General features: G+C 36.4%; 1 protein-coding gene across 4 annotated transcripts in view; it reads right to left on the reverse strand.

The window, feature by feature from the left end:
• The window catches only part of Marf (Mitochondrial assembly regulatory factor), an 82,680-nt gene that overhangs the window by 33,277 nt on the left and 34,382 nt on the right, over positions 1-15,021 (reverse strand). For 3 of the 4 annotated variants that reach the window (XM_053781845.2, XM_053781843.2, XM_053781844.2), the window contains 4 exons: positions 14,772-14,879; positions 12,274-12,294; positions 9,284-9,437; positions 7,717-7,855 (listed from right to left, as the gene is read on the reverse strand). In XM_053781845.2, coding sequence (XP_053637820.1) covers positions 7,717-7,855; positions 9,284-9,437; positions 12,274-12,294; positions 14,772-14,879 — 422 coding nt within the window. The remainder of the gene's footprint in view (positions 1-7,716; positions 7,856-9,283; positions 9,438-12,273; positions 12,295-14,771; positions 14,880-15,021) is intronic. The other variant, XM_053781847.2, reaches the window with a different exon arrangement.

The following is a 15,021-nucleotide window of genomic DNA, read 5'->3' on the forward strand; positions in this document are numbered from 1 at the left end:
AGCCTCACTATCCTCATAAAAACTCTTTACAGCATTTAGTAACTTACCACCTATTCCATATACTTGCAACATCTGCCACATTGCTCCCCTATCCACTTTATCATATGCCTTTTCTAAATCCATAAATACAATATAAACTTCCCTACCTTTATCTAAATACTGTTCACATATATGCTTCAATGTAAACACTTGATCTACACATCCCCTACCCACTCTGAAACCTCCTTGCTCATCCGCAATCCTACATTCTGTCCTACCTCTAATTCTTTCAATTATAACCCTACCGTACACTTTTCCTGGTATACTCAATAAACTTATTCCTCTATAATTTTTACAATCTCTTTTGTCCCCTTTCCCTTTATATAAAGGGACTATACATGCTCTCTGCCAATCCCTAGGTACCTTCCCCTCTTTCATACATTTATTAAACAAAAGTACCAACCACTCCAACACTACATCATCCCCTGCTTTTAACATTTCTGTCATGATCCCATCAGTTCCAGCTGCTTTACCCCCTTTCATTCTACGTAATGCCTCGCGTACCTCCCCCACACTTACATTCTGCTCTTCTTCACTCCTAAAAGATGGTATACCTCCCTGACCAGTGCATGAAATTACCGCCTCCCTTTCTTCCTCAACATTTAAAAGTTCCTCAAAATATTCTCGCCATCTACCTAATATCTCCCTCTCCCCATCTACTAACTCCCCTACTCTGTTTTTAACCCTTTGACTGTTTCAGGCCCCTTTCTGAAACTGTCATTCTATGTCGCTAAATTTTTGGAAAAAAAAAAAAAAAAAAAAAAAAAATCTTATGAAATGATAGAGAATCTTTTCCCGATGGTAGCGACACCAAAAGTTCGAAATTTGGTAGAAAACTTATGGAATTATGCTCCCGTGAAGTTAGCGGTCTCAGCGACATGTGTATCGGCGATTTCGCCGACTTTGAGCCCTATTTTCAGCCAATTCAGTTGTTCCAGTTGACCAAACTCATAGCTATTTCTTTAGAACTCCATTTTATCTATCAGCTGAGTACAAGAAACCTCCCATTTACTAATTTGGACTACCCAATATGGTGGTCAGAAATTGGCAATTTGGCCAATTTCACGCAAACTAAAAAAAGATGCGAATTTCAAAATAGGGTCCAGAATAAACAATGTATACATTCTTGGCACTAAAATAACATATCCTCTGTTCATTAGTCACATCTCTAGGCCCCTCTTATATTATTATTGCTTTCTATTTTGATTTTTTATTCATACAAAAAAAATACAAAATTTACTGTTATGCAGACTACTGCATTATTGTAAAAATGGTATAAATAATATCAGTGCACTAGTGAAAGAATATTAGACTCCCCAGTTGACATGTATTGGACGTGTGGTGTGATTTGTTTACTCCTGAACATTGGTAAAAATCGAACATTTCCGCTACTTTGAGCTCAGTTTCAAGGTCGTTTTCATCATCAAAGTAATGAAAATCATCTCTATTTCTGTAATATGTTTTCCATTTTATCACCTAAGACCATGAAAACGCAAATACATCGATAAATACTATACGAAAATACACCTCAATTTCGGCGTTTTAATCCAAAAAAAACGATCAGTTTTTTTTTCTCATTACGCACTGTGTGCTGCAGGATTCTTTTTATGTGGTGCACACTGACCACACAGACCCATTCTCTCACATGTGGGCCTACCAGCTTTCTTCCGCTTGATTTGAAGCCGCTAGAATTATTGAGTATATATACGTCCGAAACACTGGCTCGTAAGACGTATATATACGTCCAAAACAGTCAAAGGGTTAACTGACAAATCCATACTTTCCCTAGGCTTTCTTAACTTGTTTAACTCACTCCAAAATTTTTTCTTATTTTCATTAAAATTTCTTGACAGTGCCTCTCCCACTATCATCTGCTCTCCTTTTGCACTCTCTCACCACTCTCTTCACCTTTCTTTTACTCTCCATATACTCTGCTCTTCTTATAACACTTCTGCTTTGTAAAAACCTCTCATAAGCTAACTTTTTCTCTTTTCCCTCCTGTATATCTCTCATTAATGGTACTACTTTGATATCTAATAATAATAAACATTATTATAGACTAAGCTGCATTTCATACTTTAATAAGCATAATCAATGTACCTCTCCAATAATCATACTCATTCCCCGCTCTTACAAACTTAATATACTACGCAGAGGCATCAATAAAGCAATGACAATAAGAAGACAACCTAGGTAGTAGGTTGGTAGACAGCAACCGCCCAGGGAGGTACTACCGTCCTGCCAAGTGAGTGTAAAACGAAAGCCTGTAATTGTTTTACATGATGGTAGGATTGCTGGTGTCCTTTTTTCTGTCTCAGGAACATGCAAGATTTCAGGTACGTCTTGCTACTTCTACTTACACTTAGGTCACACTACACATACATGTACAAGCGTATATATACATACCCCTCTGGGTTTTCTCTATTTTCTTTCTAGTTCTTGTTCTTGTTTATTTCCTCTTATCTCCATGGGAAAGTGGAACAGAATTCTTCCTCCGTGCCCCATGCATGTTGTAAGAGGCAACTAAAATGCCGGGAACAAGGGGCTAGTAACCCCTTCTCCTGTATATATTACTAAATGTAAAAGGAGAAACTTTCGTTTTTCCTTTTGGGCCACCCCACCTCGGTGGGATATGGCCGATGTGTTGAAAGAAAGAAAGAATAAGAAGACAATAAAAGAAGGAAACCTTGAACTGGTACAACATTTCACCCCACACTGAGTGCAACATAGTACAGATACAATGATTTTTTCCAGCACCCTTGGTTCCTAAGCCTTGGTGGAATATCAATTTTGCCAGACCAGGAGAGGTTAGACAATAATTCAACAATACACCTCTGATCTACCATTGGCTGCTAGAAACCTTAATTTAAGATTAGAATAAATGAAACAGGTTTATTAACTGTTATACTTACAAAGAATGTTGCTCCTAAAGTGGTAAATCTTATAATTTTACAGGAACTGTAGGGTTAATCACAAAGGTCTGAAGCTGAGGACTGTCAGGATGACTGTTTGTTTCACGGTTGATTGTTTCATCATGGATTTGTGTTGTTGCAGGGGATATACCTGGGTTACTGGAAGTTGAAACCACAGGATTTTCAGATGTAGGTGTACCGTTATGACAAGCACTCTTCTTGGTTTTCTTTTTATATTTCAGCAAAGCTGCTTATTGTGCTTTGATCTTTCCATGTAAATTTTCATGCATCACATAAAAATTCATTAGCTCTTGTTCCATCACGAAAGAATTTTGTTCTAGCCCTTTGATTAATTCACATGACAACTCAATTAACTTTCCAATATTAAGTCTCTTAGCTACATCTTTTTCATTGTCATCACTGTTATCTTCATCACTTTCACTGTTTTTATCAGGATTCAGAACAATGTCAATCATTTCAGTCAGTGACAAACAACAGGTAAATATATTTTCATTGACATTCATCCACTTTGCCAGATTTTCTTCATTAAGCCCACTTGTTATATTCTTGGCAACAGATCCCATAACACTTTCTGCATATTTAAGCAACTCATGAACAACTTTCTCCCTTGATACATGAAATCCTACAAGGTCACTGACAAGATTTTCATCAGGTGAAGTATCAAACATTAGGGCAGGTCACAACTTATGCCAGACTTTCTTTAATGTTGATGCCTATACCTTCTCGCAGGCACTAGCAATGAGCCAAAGCACATCTTTCAAGCTTAGTTCTTTAATGTTTCTACAGGCTTGCCAACATTTACCACATCTACCATACATTGCATGAAAAGTGAGTGATATGTAGCCTTCCTTGGTCTTAGAGTTTGCAGTAAATACACTGTATAAAAAATTTTCATACACAAGAGTTCAGTTTTGGGGCAAGCTGAACATGGTACATTACTGGGTGAATTTCAATGTCTTTTAAGGCCCTAGGGACAGTCACTTTTTCTGATCATTAGTGGCTTATATAGCAAGAGCTAGCAGACATACCCTGGGAATCAGACATGAGCACCCTAAATCCCCACCAGTGCCTAGAGAAGCTGAATACAGAAGCATACGAAGTATGTATGAAACATGTACCATTGAGGAAACCCAGAAGAACATTAGATATAGAGAGCGCGTAGGAGATGGTACAGAAGAAGAAAACGGGTTACTGAACTGCTTAAAAACACAAATATGCTACAACAGAGGAAAGATAGACTTAGCAGAGAGGTCACTGAATTAGAGCAAAAACTTAGGATGTCATACCTCACAGAAGAAGTACAAAGGGAACAAAGGGCCATACAGGATATGCAAGGAACCCAAAATATTTCTATTCCTACACAAAATCCACTACTGAGAGGAGACTCTTATACTGACGACGAACAGGAAATGAGTAAAATCCTAAAAAAATAGTATGAGTCGCTGTTCAGCAACCCACTAAATGACAGCAAGGTAGAAAATGCAAAAATATTTTTCACTCCAGAAGAAGGCAGCACAGACCAACTAACTGACATTAGTACAAATCCCATAGATTTCGAAAAAAAAATGGAAAACATGCCCACTCCCTCAGCACCTGGACCAGATTCTTGGAATGCTCTATTTATAAAGAAGTGCAAAGTACCACTAGCACGAGCCCTCAGCATTCTTTGGAGAAAGAGCTTAGGTGAAATACTGGAGGCCTTAAAGAGTGCAGACATAGCTCCTTTGCATAAGGGAGGTAGTAGAGCACTAGCTAAAAATTACAGACCAGTAGCCCTAACCTCCCACATCATAAAAATCTTCGAAAGTGATGAGACAGCAGGTTACAAATTTCATGGACCAGCACAACCAACATAACCTGAACCAGCATGGTTTTAGAGCAGGACGATCATGTCTGTCACAGCTGCTGAACCACTACGACAGAATTATGGAGGCACTGGAAGACGACCAAAACGCAATGTGATTTACACAGATTTTGCAAAGGCTTTTGACAAATGCGATCATGGAGTGATAGCGCACAAAATGAAGGCCATGGGTATTACAGGGAAGGTAGGCAGATGGATTTTCGGTTTCCTAACACACAGAACACAAAAAGTAGTAGTGAACAGGGCAAGATCCAGCATCAGCGAGGTCAAAAGCTCAGTGCCCCAAGGCACTGTCCTGGCACCTCTGCTGTTCCTCATCCTCATAGCAGACATAGACAAAAACACCCGGCACACTTTTGTATCGTCATTTGAAGATGACACTAAAATAAGCATGAAAGTCAGTACGGTAGAGGACACTGAAAAAGTACAGGAAGACATAACAGGGTTTTCCAGTGGGCAGTGGAGAACAACAAGACGTTTAATGGTGATAAGTTCCAGCTGCTTAGGTATGGAAAGAATGAAGAACTCAAAAGGAGTACTATATACAAAACTCAAGAGGGTCACCAAATAGAATGTAAGGAACACGTAAAAGACCTAGGAATAATTATGTCAGCGGACCTTTCTTTTAACCCTTTGAGGGTTTCGGACGTACTAGTACGGCTACGACCCAGGGTTTTTGACGTACTAGTACGCCTAAATTCTAGCGCCCTCAAATCTAGTGGGAGAAAGCTGGTAGGCCTCCATATGAAAGAATGGGTCTATGTGGTCAGTGTGCATGGTATAAAAAAAATCCTGCAGCACAGTGCATAATGAGAAAAAAAAAAATTTGACCGTTTTTTTGGAATAAAACAGCAACTTTGCACTGTATTTTCGTATGGTATTTATTGTTGTATTCCAGTTTTCTTGGTCTCATTTTATAGAATGGAAGGCATATCATAGAAATTGAGATGATTTTGACTGGTTTTACAATGAAAAGTACCTTGAAATTGAGCTCAAAGTAGCAGAAATGTTCGATTTTTACCAAAGTTCAAAAGTAAACAAATCATGCCAAGCGTCCAATACACGTCAACTGGTGAGTCTAATATTCCTTTGCAAGTGCGCCAATATGATTCATACCATTTTTTACACTAATGCAGTAGTATGCATAACAGTAAATCTTCTATTTTTTGTGAGAATTAAAATTCAAAGTGGAAAGCAAAAGAATGTAAGTGGGGCCTTGAGACGTGACTAATGAACAGAGAAAATATCATTTTAGTGCCAGGAATGTATTTCTTGTTTGTTCTGGACCCTATTCGGAAATTGGCATCTTTTGAAATTTGTGTGAAATTGGCAAAATTGCTAAATTCTGAACACTGTACTGGATAGTTGAAATTGGTAAATGGGTGGTTTCTTGCACTCAATCAATAGAAAAAATGGAGTTCTAGCGAAATATTCATGGTTTTTGTCGACTAGTACAGTGGAACTGGCCAAAAATGGGGCTCAAAGTGGGCAAAATCGCCGATCCGTAAACATCACCAAGACGGCTAACTTCGCAAGAGCATAATTCCGTAAGTTTTCCATCAAATTTCATATTTTTGGTGTCATTATGATCGGGAAAAGATTCTCTATCTTTTCATAAGATTTTTTTTTTTTTTTTTTTTTTAATTTGGCCGACCCTGAGAACGAATCTCGGAGAGGGCCTGTCGACCCTCAAAGGGTTAAAGACCATAACAAGACAAAGATCACGACAGCCAGGAAGATGATGGGGTGGGTATTGATAACTTTCAAAACAAGGGAAATAATGCCGATGGTAACACTCTTCAAATCGCTAGTGCTCCCTCACTTAGAATATTGTTCAGTGCTGATGGCCCCGTTCAAGGCAGGAGAAATACCGGAGCTGGAACAAATACAGAGATCATTTATGGCTCACACTGAGCCAGTAAAGCACCTAAACTATTGGGAACTCCTGCAAGTCTTGAACATGTACTCATTGGAGTGGAGGAGAGAGAGGTACATGATAATATATACCTGGAAGGTACTCGAGGGCTTGGTCCCAAATCTGCACACTGCCATAACAACATACTGGAGCGAGAGATATGGGAGGAAGTGTAAAATAAACCCAGTGAGGAGCAGGGGTGCGGTGGAAACAATAAGGGAACACTGTATCAACATCTGGGGTCCCAGACTTTTCAGCATCTTACCAGAGGATATCAGAAACACTGTTGGAACAAGTGTGGAAGCCTTCAAGAGGAAACTAGACAAGTATCTTCACCAGGTGCCAGATCAACCAGGCTGTGATGGATATGTGGGGCAGCAGGCCTCCAGCAGCAACAGCCTGGTTGACCAGGCAAACACCAGACGAGCCTGGCCCATGGCCGGGCTTAAAGAGTAGATAAACTCTCAAAATTCTTCAAAGATATCAAAGATGCAAAGATGTGAGTGCCTGCTGCATTGAAATACTCTAAGGTGATAACTCTAACCTTAGATTGCTTGAATCCTGTGAGCTTGTCTTTATCGTCACAGAATGAAGAGATCACCACCAATAACTGCAACGTAAACAATATAAGTGAGTGCACACTACAATGCCACATGTGACCCCAGACTAAAATAGGTGCTGGGCCATCCGTTGCCAGAAAATCAGTGCTGAACCTGTATCAATAGAAGCTTCCCTGCATTTTATGTCTTCTTATATTCTGTCAACATTTTTTCTTATTTCTGCAATAAGCAATGAAAATTATTTTCTGATTAATTGTTTGATGCTTTTTCATCCAGTCTGCCTTTTCTCTACTAAGTTTAAATCTTTCATACATACAGGATATACTGTGTATTAATCTTTGCTTTTCAACATTAAATATTTACTCTGATGGTTAATAAATTTTTCTGAGATAATATTAGACTTACTTTGCAATATTTTTCCCACGTTGTGTGTGTTGTTCAAATTTAGTGATGACGGCAGTTTGGGAAATGCACTCTTCAAATTTGCGCTCGAAGTCTTGAAACTCAAAATAGCGACTTGTAAATCCTTCTGGATATCCAGCAGCTGAAAGGATGAAAATAGGCAGTTAAATACAGCAGCATTATCTAGCACTTTCAAAAATACTTAGTTTTAAATAAGCATAATTCTTCAAGTTTCCACTACCTACTAAAATCTCTGCCAGTGCCAAGACTGTTCCAAGTACACTTGGAACATTTTTAAGTGTGAAGAGCTGTGTAAGGTCTCCACCAGTTACAAATGACCTAAGTTATACACATCTGTAGCAACAAACAGGGCACTGAAGAACCACTTTATTTTTCTAACTAATAAGCGGCAGTAAGAACATGTGAAACATACCTATCTGTTGTACAGATGGGTATGTTTCACATACAAACAACTCATTCGTACAATTAAAAACCAGGAATGCAACTCGTCTGAGTTATTGACCTCCTCTAAGTCAGTCATACAACTGACCAAGGTATCCTTAATCTTCAACAGCTCCATGCTCCCTATTCTAGCACATCTTAGGAAATAAAATATTGTAGGTTATTTGGTAATTGTTCTATGATCCTTACCCCTGCAACCCAGCTTCAGATCAGGCCTTCTAAATCTGAAAGAAAATACTGTATTACAAAAAGAAAAAGAATTACTGTATTTGGAAACATGGGTAACTCATCAAAGGTAAAGGTATAGTCACTCACTGTCTTAAGAGAAACACCATATATTGTACAAGTTTTCAGTTTTCTGCTCAATCTGTGATAGCATGAACAAATTTATTACTTATAATATACTAAAATCAGATTAAGAATTTGTATAAGCCCTTGGTGTAAATTAAACACATACATGCAAAAAAGTCATTCTCTTGTCATTACATGGAAACCAAAGAGGTAGGGAACTAAAGCACCTGTGAAAACCATAGAGAATACATAATAATCTGTGCATTATCCCACTCCTGGCTAATTGCCTTCACTTCATATTTATCATTTAGTTTTCCTTCATAATCTATTCATGTCTAATGAAGTCTTGTCTCACTACACTTCAGCATAAATCATTATGTCCTCTCTATTAATGATCCCTATACAGTGGTACCTCGGGTTACGAACAGCTCAAAACTCGAACAATTATGTAAGTGTATTTATGTAAGTCCTTTTGTAAGTGTATTTTTGGGGGTCTGAAACACATTAATCTAATTTACATAATTCCTTATGGGAACAAATTCGTTCGGTATCGGCACTTGAACAGCCTTCTGGAACGAAATAAATTCGTATCCAAGGTACCACTGTACTTATATAACTGCAAGCACCTATTGCAGTCTTCTCATCCACATCCTGTTCTCTTCTGACCTTCCTCCACTTCCTTTATCTCTTAAACATAATCACTAATTTTTAACATGCAGCCCCATTTGTCATTTCCTGCCTTCTTCAAACCTCTCTTCAAGTGCTTCTCTATCTGCCTACAATATTTAATAATTATACATTGTACAGTACTGCTTACTGTTGTTGGGATGCCCCTTAGCTTCACTGAGGCGCTGCTGGAGTGCTTCCTTGGCAGAAACAAAAAATACACGCTTCTCAGCTTGGGGACCTTTGACAACTTTCAGTTCATCAACCAGGAAGGCTATCGTACGCTCTAAATGTTGCTTACGCACCTGAAAATATTATTAATTTAAACTAAAACATTTAAAACATGTCATCTATAACTTATTTTATATTACAAGAATCTTCTTCTTCTTTCAACACACCGGCCGTATCCCACCGAGGCAGGGGTGGCCCAAAAGGAAAAACGAAAGTTTCTCCTTTTACATTTAGTAATATATACAGGGTAATATATACAGGAGAAGGGGTTACTAGCCCCTTGCTCCCATTACAAGAATATTTATGTAAATTTATTTTTTTATTAACATATCGGCCTTCTCCCACTAAGGCAGGGTGGCCCGAAAAAGAAAAACTCATCCTCGTTCACTCCATCACTGTCTTGCCAGAGGCATGCTTACATTACAGTTATAAAACTGCAACACTAAAATTTAAATCAAATTTATTGTATTTTACATCTTTCCACACATAATGAAAGGAAAACTGGATCATCTGGAATTTTAAGTGGTAGAGTAACATGCTGTGCATATATCCATGTACTACTGCCTTCCTCCATAACAAGAATTGTTTTAACTATACAGTATTGCATTCCTACAAGTGCCATGATTTCAGAATATTTTTTTTTTATTTTGATCTACTTTTAACACTTAATCATCTGGCTTTGGCAAAAATAAACATACATTTACATACCATTATTGTCTCGCTTAAAATTCTGCCTAAAAATATCAGATTTTCTCTAAATAACAATTTACAGTGGACGTGTATGTTTGGGGGTCTGAAATGGACTAATCTACTTCACAATATTCCTTATGGGAACAAATTCGGTCAGTACTGGCACCTGAACATACTTCTGGAATGAAAAAATATCGTTAATCGGGGGTCCACTGTATTTTATTCCCCAATTTTTTTCACCAACTTGACTATCTTTTCTTACCACGTACCTTCAGTCTACTAATCTTGCCATCCAATCTACACAAGGTAAGCCCAATACTGAATCCTCATTCTTTAATGATATTCCCTACTAAAACAAACTGCATGACAAGTTTGACAATAACTGCCTAGCAACTGCATGCATGTACACTTTCAAACACTATACACCAACTTCACATACTGTAACTGATCATCCTTGATCTAAAACTTCAAATCTGCACATGCACAGAGCATAAAAGCATTATCATAAGCATTCCTTCACTGGGTTCACAAGTATGCAGAAAGTAATTTTAGTTGACAGTAACACCATGCATGAAATGACATTTCTATACATCATATTCTTGAAAGAACCTAAGAACACACTTCAATCTACATTAATCAAAATCTATATACAGAAGACCAATTCATATAAACACCCATACAGATAAAAATGCTTCAAAGTGATCATTAATGCAAACTATACCTTTGAAATGTACCTTCATTTTGCAGTTCAACAGTCATCTTGAATGCTACACTCAGTACTGTATTCATGTATTGTACCAATACATTGTGTCCAGACATACCTGGCTCCTCCAGTGGGTACATACTATATGCTATTTACTGTTTCTGACTGATCATTTGTAAATGATTTAAATTACTTTATAGAAGAAATAAGAAGTGAATGATGCAGTTTCCCACAAAGATAGGATAACCCAAAGAAGGATACACATTTGTCTGTGCTTATTTAAAAGCTGTTTTACCAGAAGTGTGCAGACATTACAATTCAAGTGACCCTTTGAAGTGCAACATCCTCACACCTCCTTCAGTGCAGGCATTGTATTTAACAACTCCAGAACACAAATCTGAATCATTTCATCCATGTTAGTCTGCTCAAATTCCAATAGCACATCAAAAGCCAAAAGCCACATCAGTACTTGTTCTGCTCTAACATACTCACATATTTTCTATCCTTTATATTCACCAACCCCTCCTGTAACACCCCGTACCCTCCTCTCTACCTCAGGCTTATACCTCTTCACCAACCTATTTTTCTCCATCTTTTCTAAATGACAAACCCCTTCAGAGCTCTGAATTATATCTTTTATACCCAGCACCATCAATTTTACACATTTTATTCTCTACATAATATTCAGGCAGCATATGGTATCTCCACTGTTTCCTTCTTGCTATATTTGAAGATCATACCTCACCCATTTAGGTGTTGGTACTAATATACTCTGACACCTTTCCCTTTTGGCCTCCACTCATAAACTTCCTTCTTTCCAGAATTATCTTAACATTCCGCCTACCTTTCCATCATCTATTCTGTGATTCAACTTTTCTTTCACAGACTCATCTGCCAACACTTTCACCTCAAGTACAAAGAATTACATTCACATCCTCCACACATACTCCTTCAAAATTTTAGCAAATGAATACAGAATGAGTTACTATTCCCTTACTCTTTTCAATTTAATCACCTTTTACAAAACACAGGGCTTTTGGGAAAGAATACTAGCTCACTATCCCTATACTAAAAAAAAAAAAAAAAATGGTATCCAACAAATGTATAATATACTATGACCCCACCTAGCATCAAATGTAACCCTTGGCTAATAACATTATACAAACTGATAGCCGTTGTATTTTTGTGATTTACAACTAGTTTGTTTTAGTCAGAATACACAATAGCATGTACTTTAAGTATTGTATATTACTAATGGGACATTACTAATGGGACACAAAAATAATGTTATTTTATGAACAAAGCAGCTAAAAACATTCTCCTACATATTATGACAATACACAAACAAATATACAGTATAAGCTCTCATTAGCTACTGTGCTTAAATAAAAATTATGGAAAAAAAAAAAAATAGAAATCATGCAGCTGCAACTGCGGCAAAAAAAAAAATCTGCCTATATGCAGCAAAGACCAATAAAATAAAACCTGGTGTAGATAAGTCATATCAAACAGCTTACCTCACTTTGCCCGGTGTTTGGCTATGGTGCCCAGTAAATTGACGATTAGTTAAAATCCACAATATATTTGGGCAAATACAAAAACTCTCCATAAACTATGCCATTTAATTTGTAGTTAATCTACAAATGAAATTTAGAAATAAATATTCTTATCAAGGAAATGTTAGTACATAAACTACTGTTACTAATTGCAAAAACATCACAGGATTAATATTATTACATTCATACACTGGTGCTAAACCCATATGGGTCATACAACACCCGAGGCAATCAGATTAGATCTAAAGGGAAGGGTAACTAATTCCTTGGATCAAGAGCCCTTCACTGGCATCAAAGCACCTCCCTTGAAGCAACTCCAGAGGCAGGGAGGCCTTTTATAAAAAAATATTTACAGTAACAAAATACAGATAAAGATACAGTACAATGTGATTATCGTAGGTTACAGATATTAGTCACGTGAGGGCTTCTTAATGTAAATTTCTTCACAGCAAAGCATTGATATATGGACAATGAGATTTCTAATTATTGATTCATTCAAGAGAACCTTTCCTAGCACTCCTTAAACTTTATTATTTTCAAATTAAAAAAACTGTTCTATTACTCTAAGTATTCAAAGATTTCAGGCTTATTCTATCACTGGAAAATGTTACCAAGCCTATATTATTAAATTTTTCATGCTATATATATAAATATTTTAGTATAATAAAATAATTTAAATAAAAGCATACAAAGAAATTCAAACAACTGTTCAAATGAGACTATTCATTTAATTAAAGATTTATAGTACTGAATAATATATAAATCAGTGGTAAATATGAAGAAAAATGCTCAAAGTGTTTTTACATGTATATTGTATCTTGTAATTTACCGTTTTACTGTTCCACGTGTTTAATATATAGTATGCAGTTCAAAGTACAAACATTTTTCTTCAATGGATTTAAATTGTTTGTTTATAATTTTACATACAATTATTATTGAGTTGTGTTAAGTTGGGTAATGTGTAATCATTGTTCTAAAATAAGACTGTAGGCAAATTTCTAATTGCGAATAGAGACCGTATTTTTAATTTAATTGTTCTCAAAGGGATTGAAGATATTTTACTTCTCAGATTAGTTATCATTTTGACAGCTTGTTGGTAAACACTTAGCAACCTAACTGCATCCTTCCCTTCCTCAACCTGTGACAAGAGCATAAGGCAATATTCTACAACAGGATGCATAAAAAAACAGAGAAAAAGAGAGAAAATAAGAGAAATAAAATAACAGAGAAAATGAGAGAAAATAAGAGACAAAATAAGAGAAAATAACAGAGAGAGAGAGAGACAGACAGAGAATGATTGTTTTGCATCAAAATTTAAATGATCATTCAGCTGACTTTGATTGCATCCTCATTAAACTGTTTACTTAAAATTACATTACTTATTCTTATCCTAGTTTATTTTAATTTACTCTAATATTATTGCAGCCCATCATCCATTTGTTTACCTTCATATATATTACTGGATACATAGTGTACTGTATAATTATCACCAATGAAACTTGGTACCACTTATAAGTCCAAATTTCTATGCTGTCTAAGTAGATTTACAATCGCTGATATTCATGTGGTGTCAGGAGTATTGCCATGTTTAGTTTTAAAGGTGAACTTTTATATTGTAAAGCATTTGCCATTTTTCTATTTTTATTTATTTATTAACACATAGGCTGTTTCCCACCAAGGTAGGATGGCCTGAAAAAGAAAAATTTTCATCATCATTCACTCCATCACTGTCTTGCCAGAGGTGCACTTACACTACAGTTATAAAACTGCAACATTAACACCTCTCCTTCACATATTTTTTTTTCAAAGCACTGGCAGGGGTGAACCGAAAAAGGAGAAAACTATAAAGTTTTTTCTTCTTTTTACATTTAGTATTTTATTCAGGAGAAGGGGTTACTAGTCCCTTGCTTCTGGCTTCTTACAGCGTGCTTTACTGATACATAAATTAAGAGTAAAGAAAGTCCTTGATATTTGTGGTATCCGAGTTTTGGAAAGAGCCTTAAATAAGAAACCTTATTGAGTTTTTTTTTTTTTTTACATCAAGGTACAGTACAATATTTACTATACCATAGTACCTTTTAGAAAACTTTTGATAACACTATTCATCAAAGATGATGAACACTCTTTGTCTGGGAGGTTGTAACTTCTTTAAATCTACATGCAGCAATGAACAACAGTTTTTTGTAACATTTGTTCGAAGCTGTAATCAGCCCTAAGCAAGCTCCATATAAAAGGACTTTTGTATCTTGCCATGTTATTTAAATGTTTGCTTACTCAGCTATAATAAGTAAACACACTGCTTGACTATCAAAGTGACACCATACAAGAAATCTTTGGAAAATGTACATTATGATCTACATGCACATGCTAATAATATGAACACACTGCTCATTTAAATTCTCTTTCTTTACAGCATACTTCAATAATGCAATGTAATATAAAATTAAATTCTGACTCACCTCGTTCAAAAAATCAGGTTCTGAGGCAGCCATGTCCCATCTATTTTGAAGGATGAATATGTTTGGCTTAGAAAGTCTTGCTGACACTTTGTGAAAGAAGTTCTTCTCCTAAAAGAAAATTACAGAAAAATGGTACCATTAAATTAATAACTCATTATCTTTCCATTAGCTACATATTCCTTACCTACTTTCATCCTAGATACAAAACATCATTCATTCAATGGGCTGGTGACAGTAGCTGCAACATTTT

The sequence above is a fragment of the Cherax quadricarinatus genome, chromosome 30 (genome assembly GCF_038502225.1).
Source record: "Cherax quadricarinatus isolate ZL_2023a chromosome 30, ASM3850222v1, whole genome shotgun sequence".
Classification (NCBI taxonomy): Eukaryota; Metazoa; Arthropoda; class Malacostraca; order Decapoda; family Parastacidae; genus Cherax; species Cherax quadricarinatus.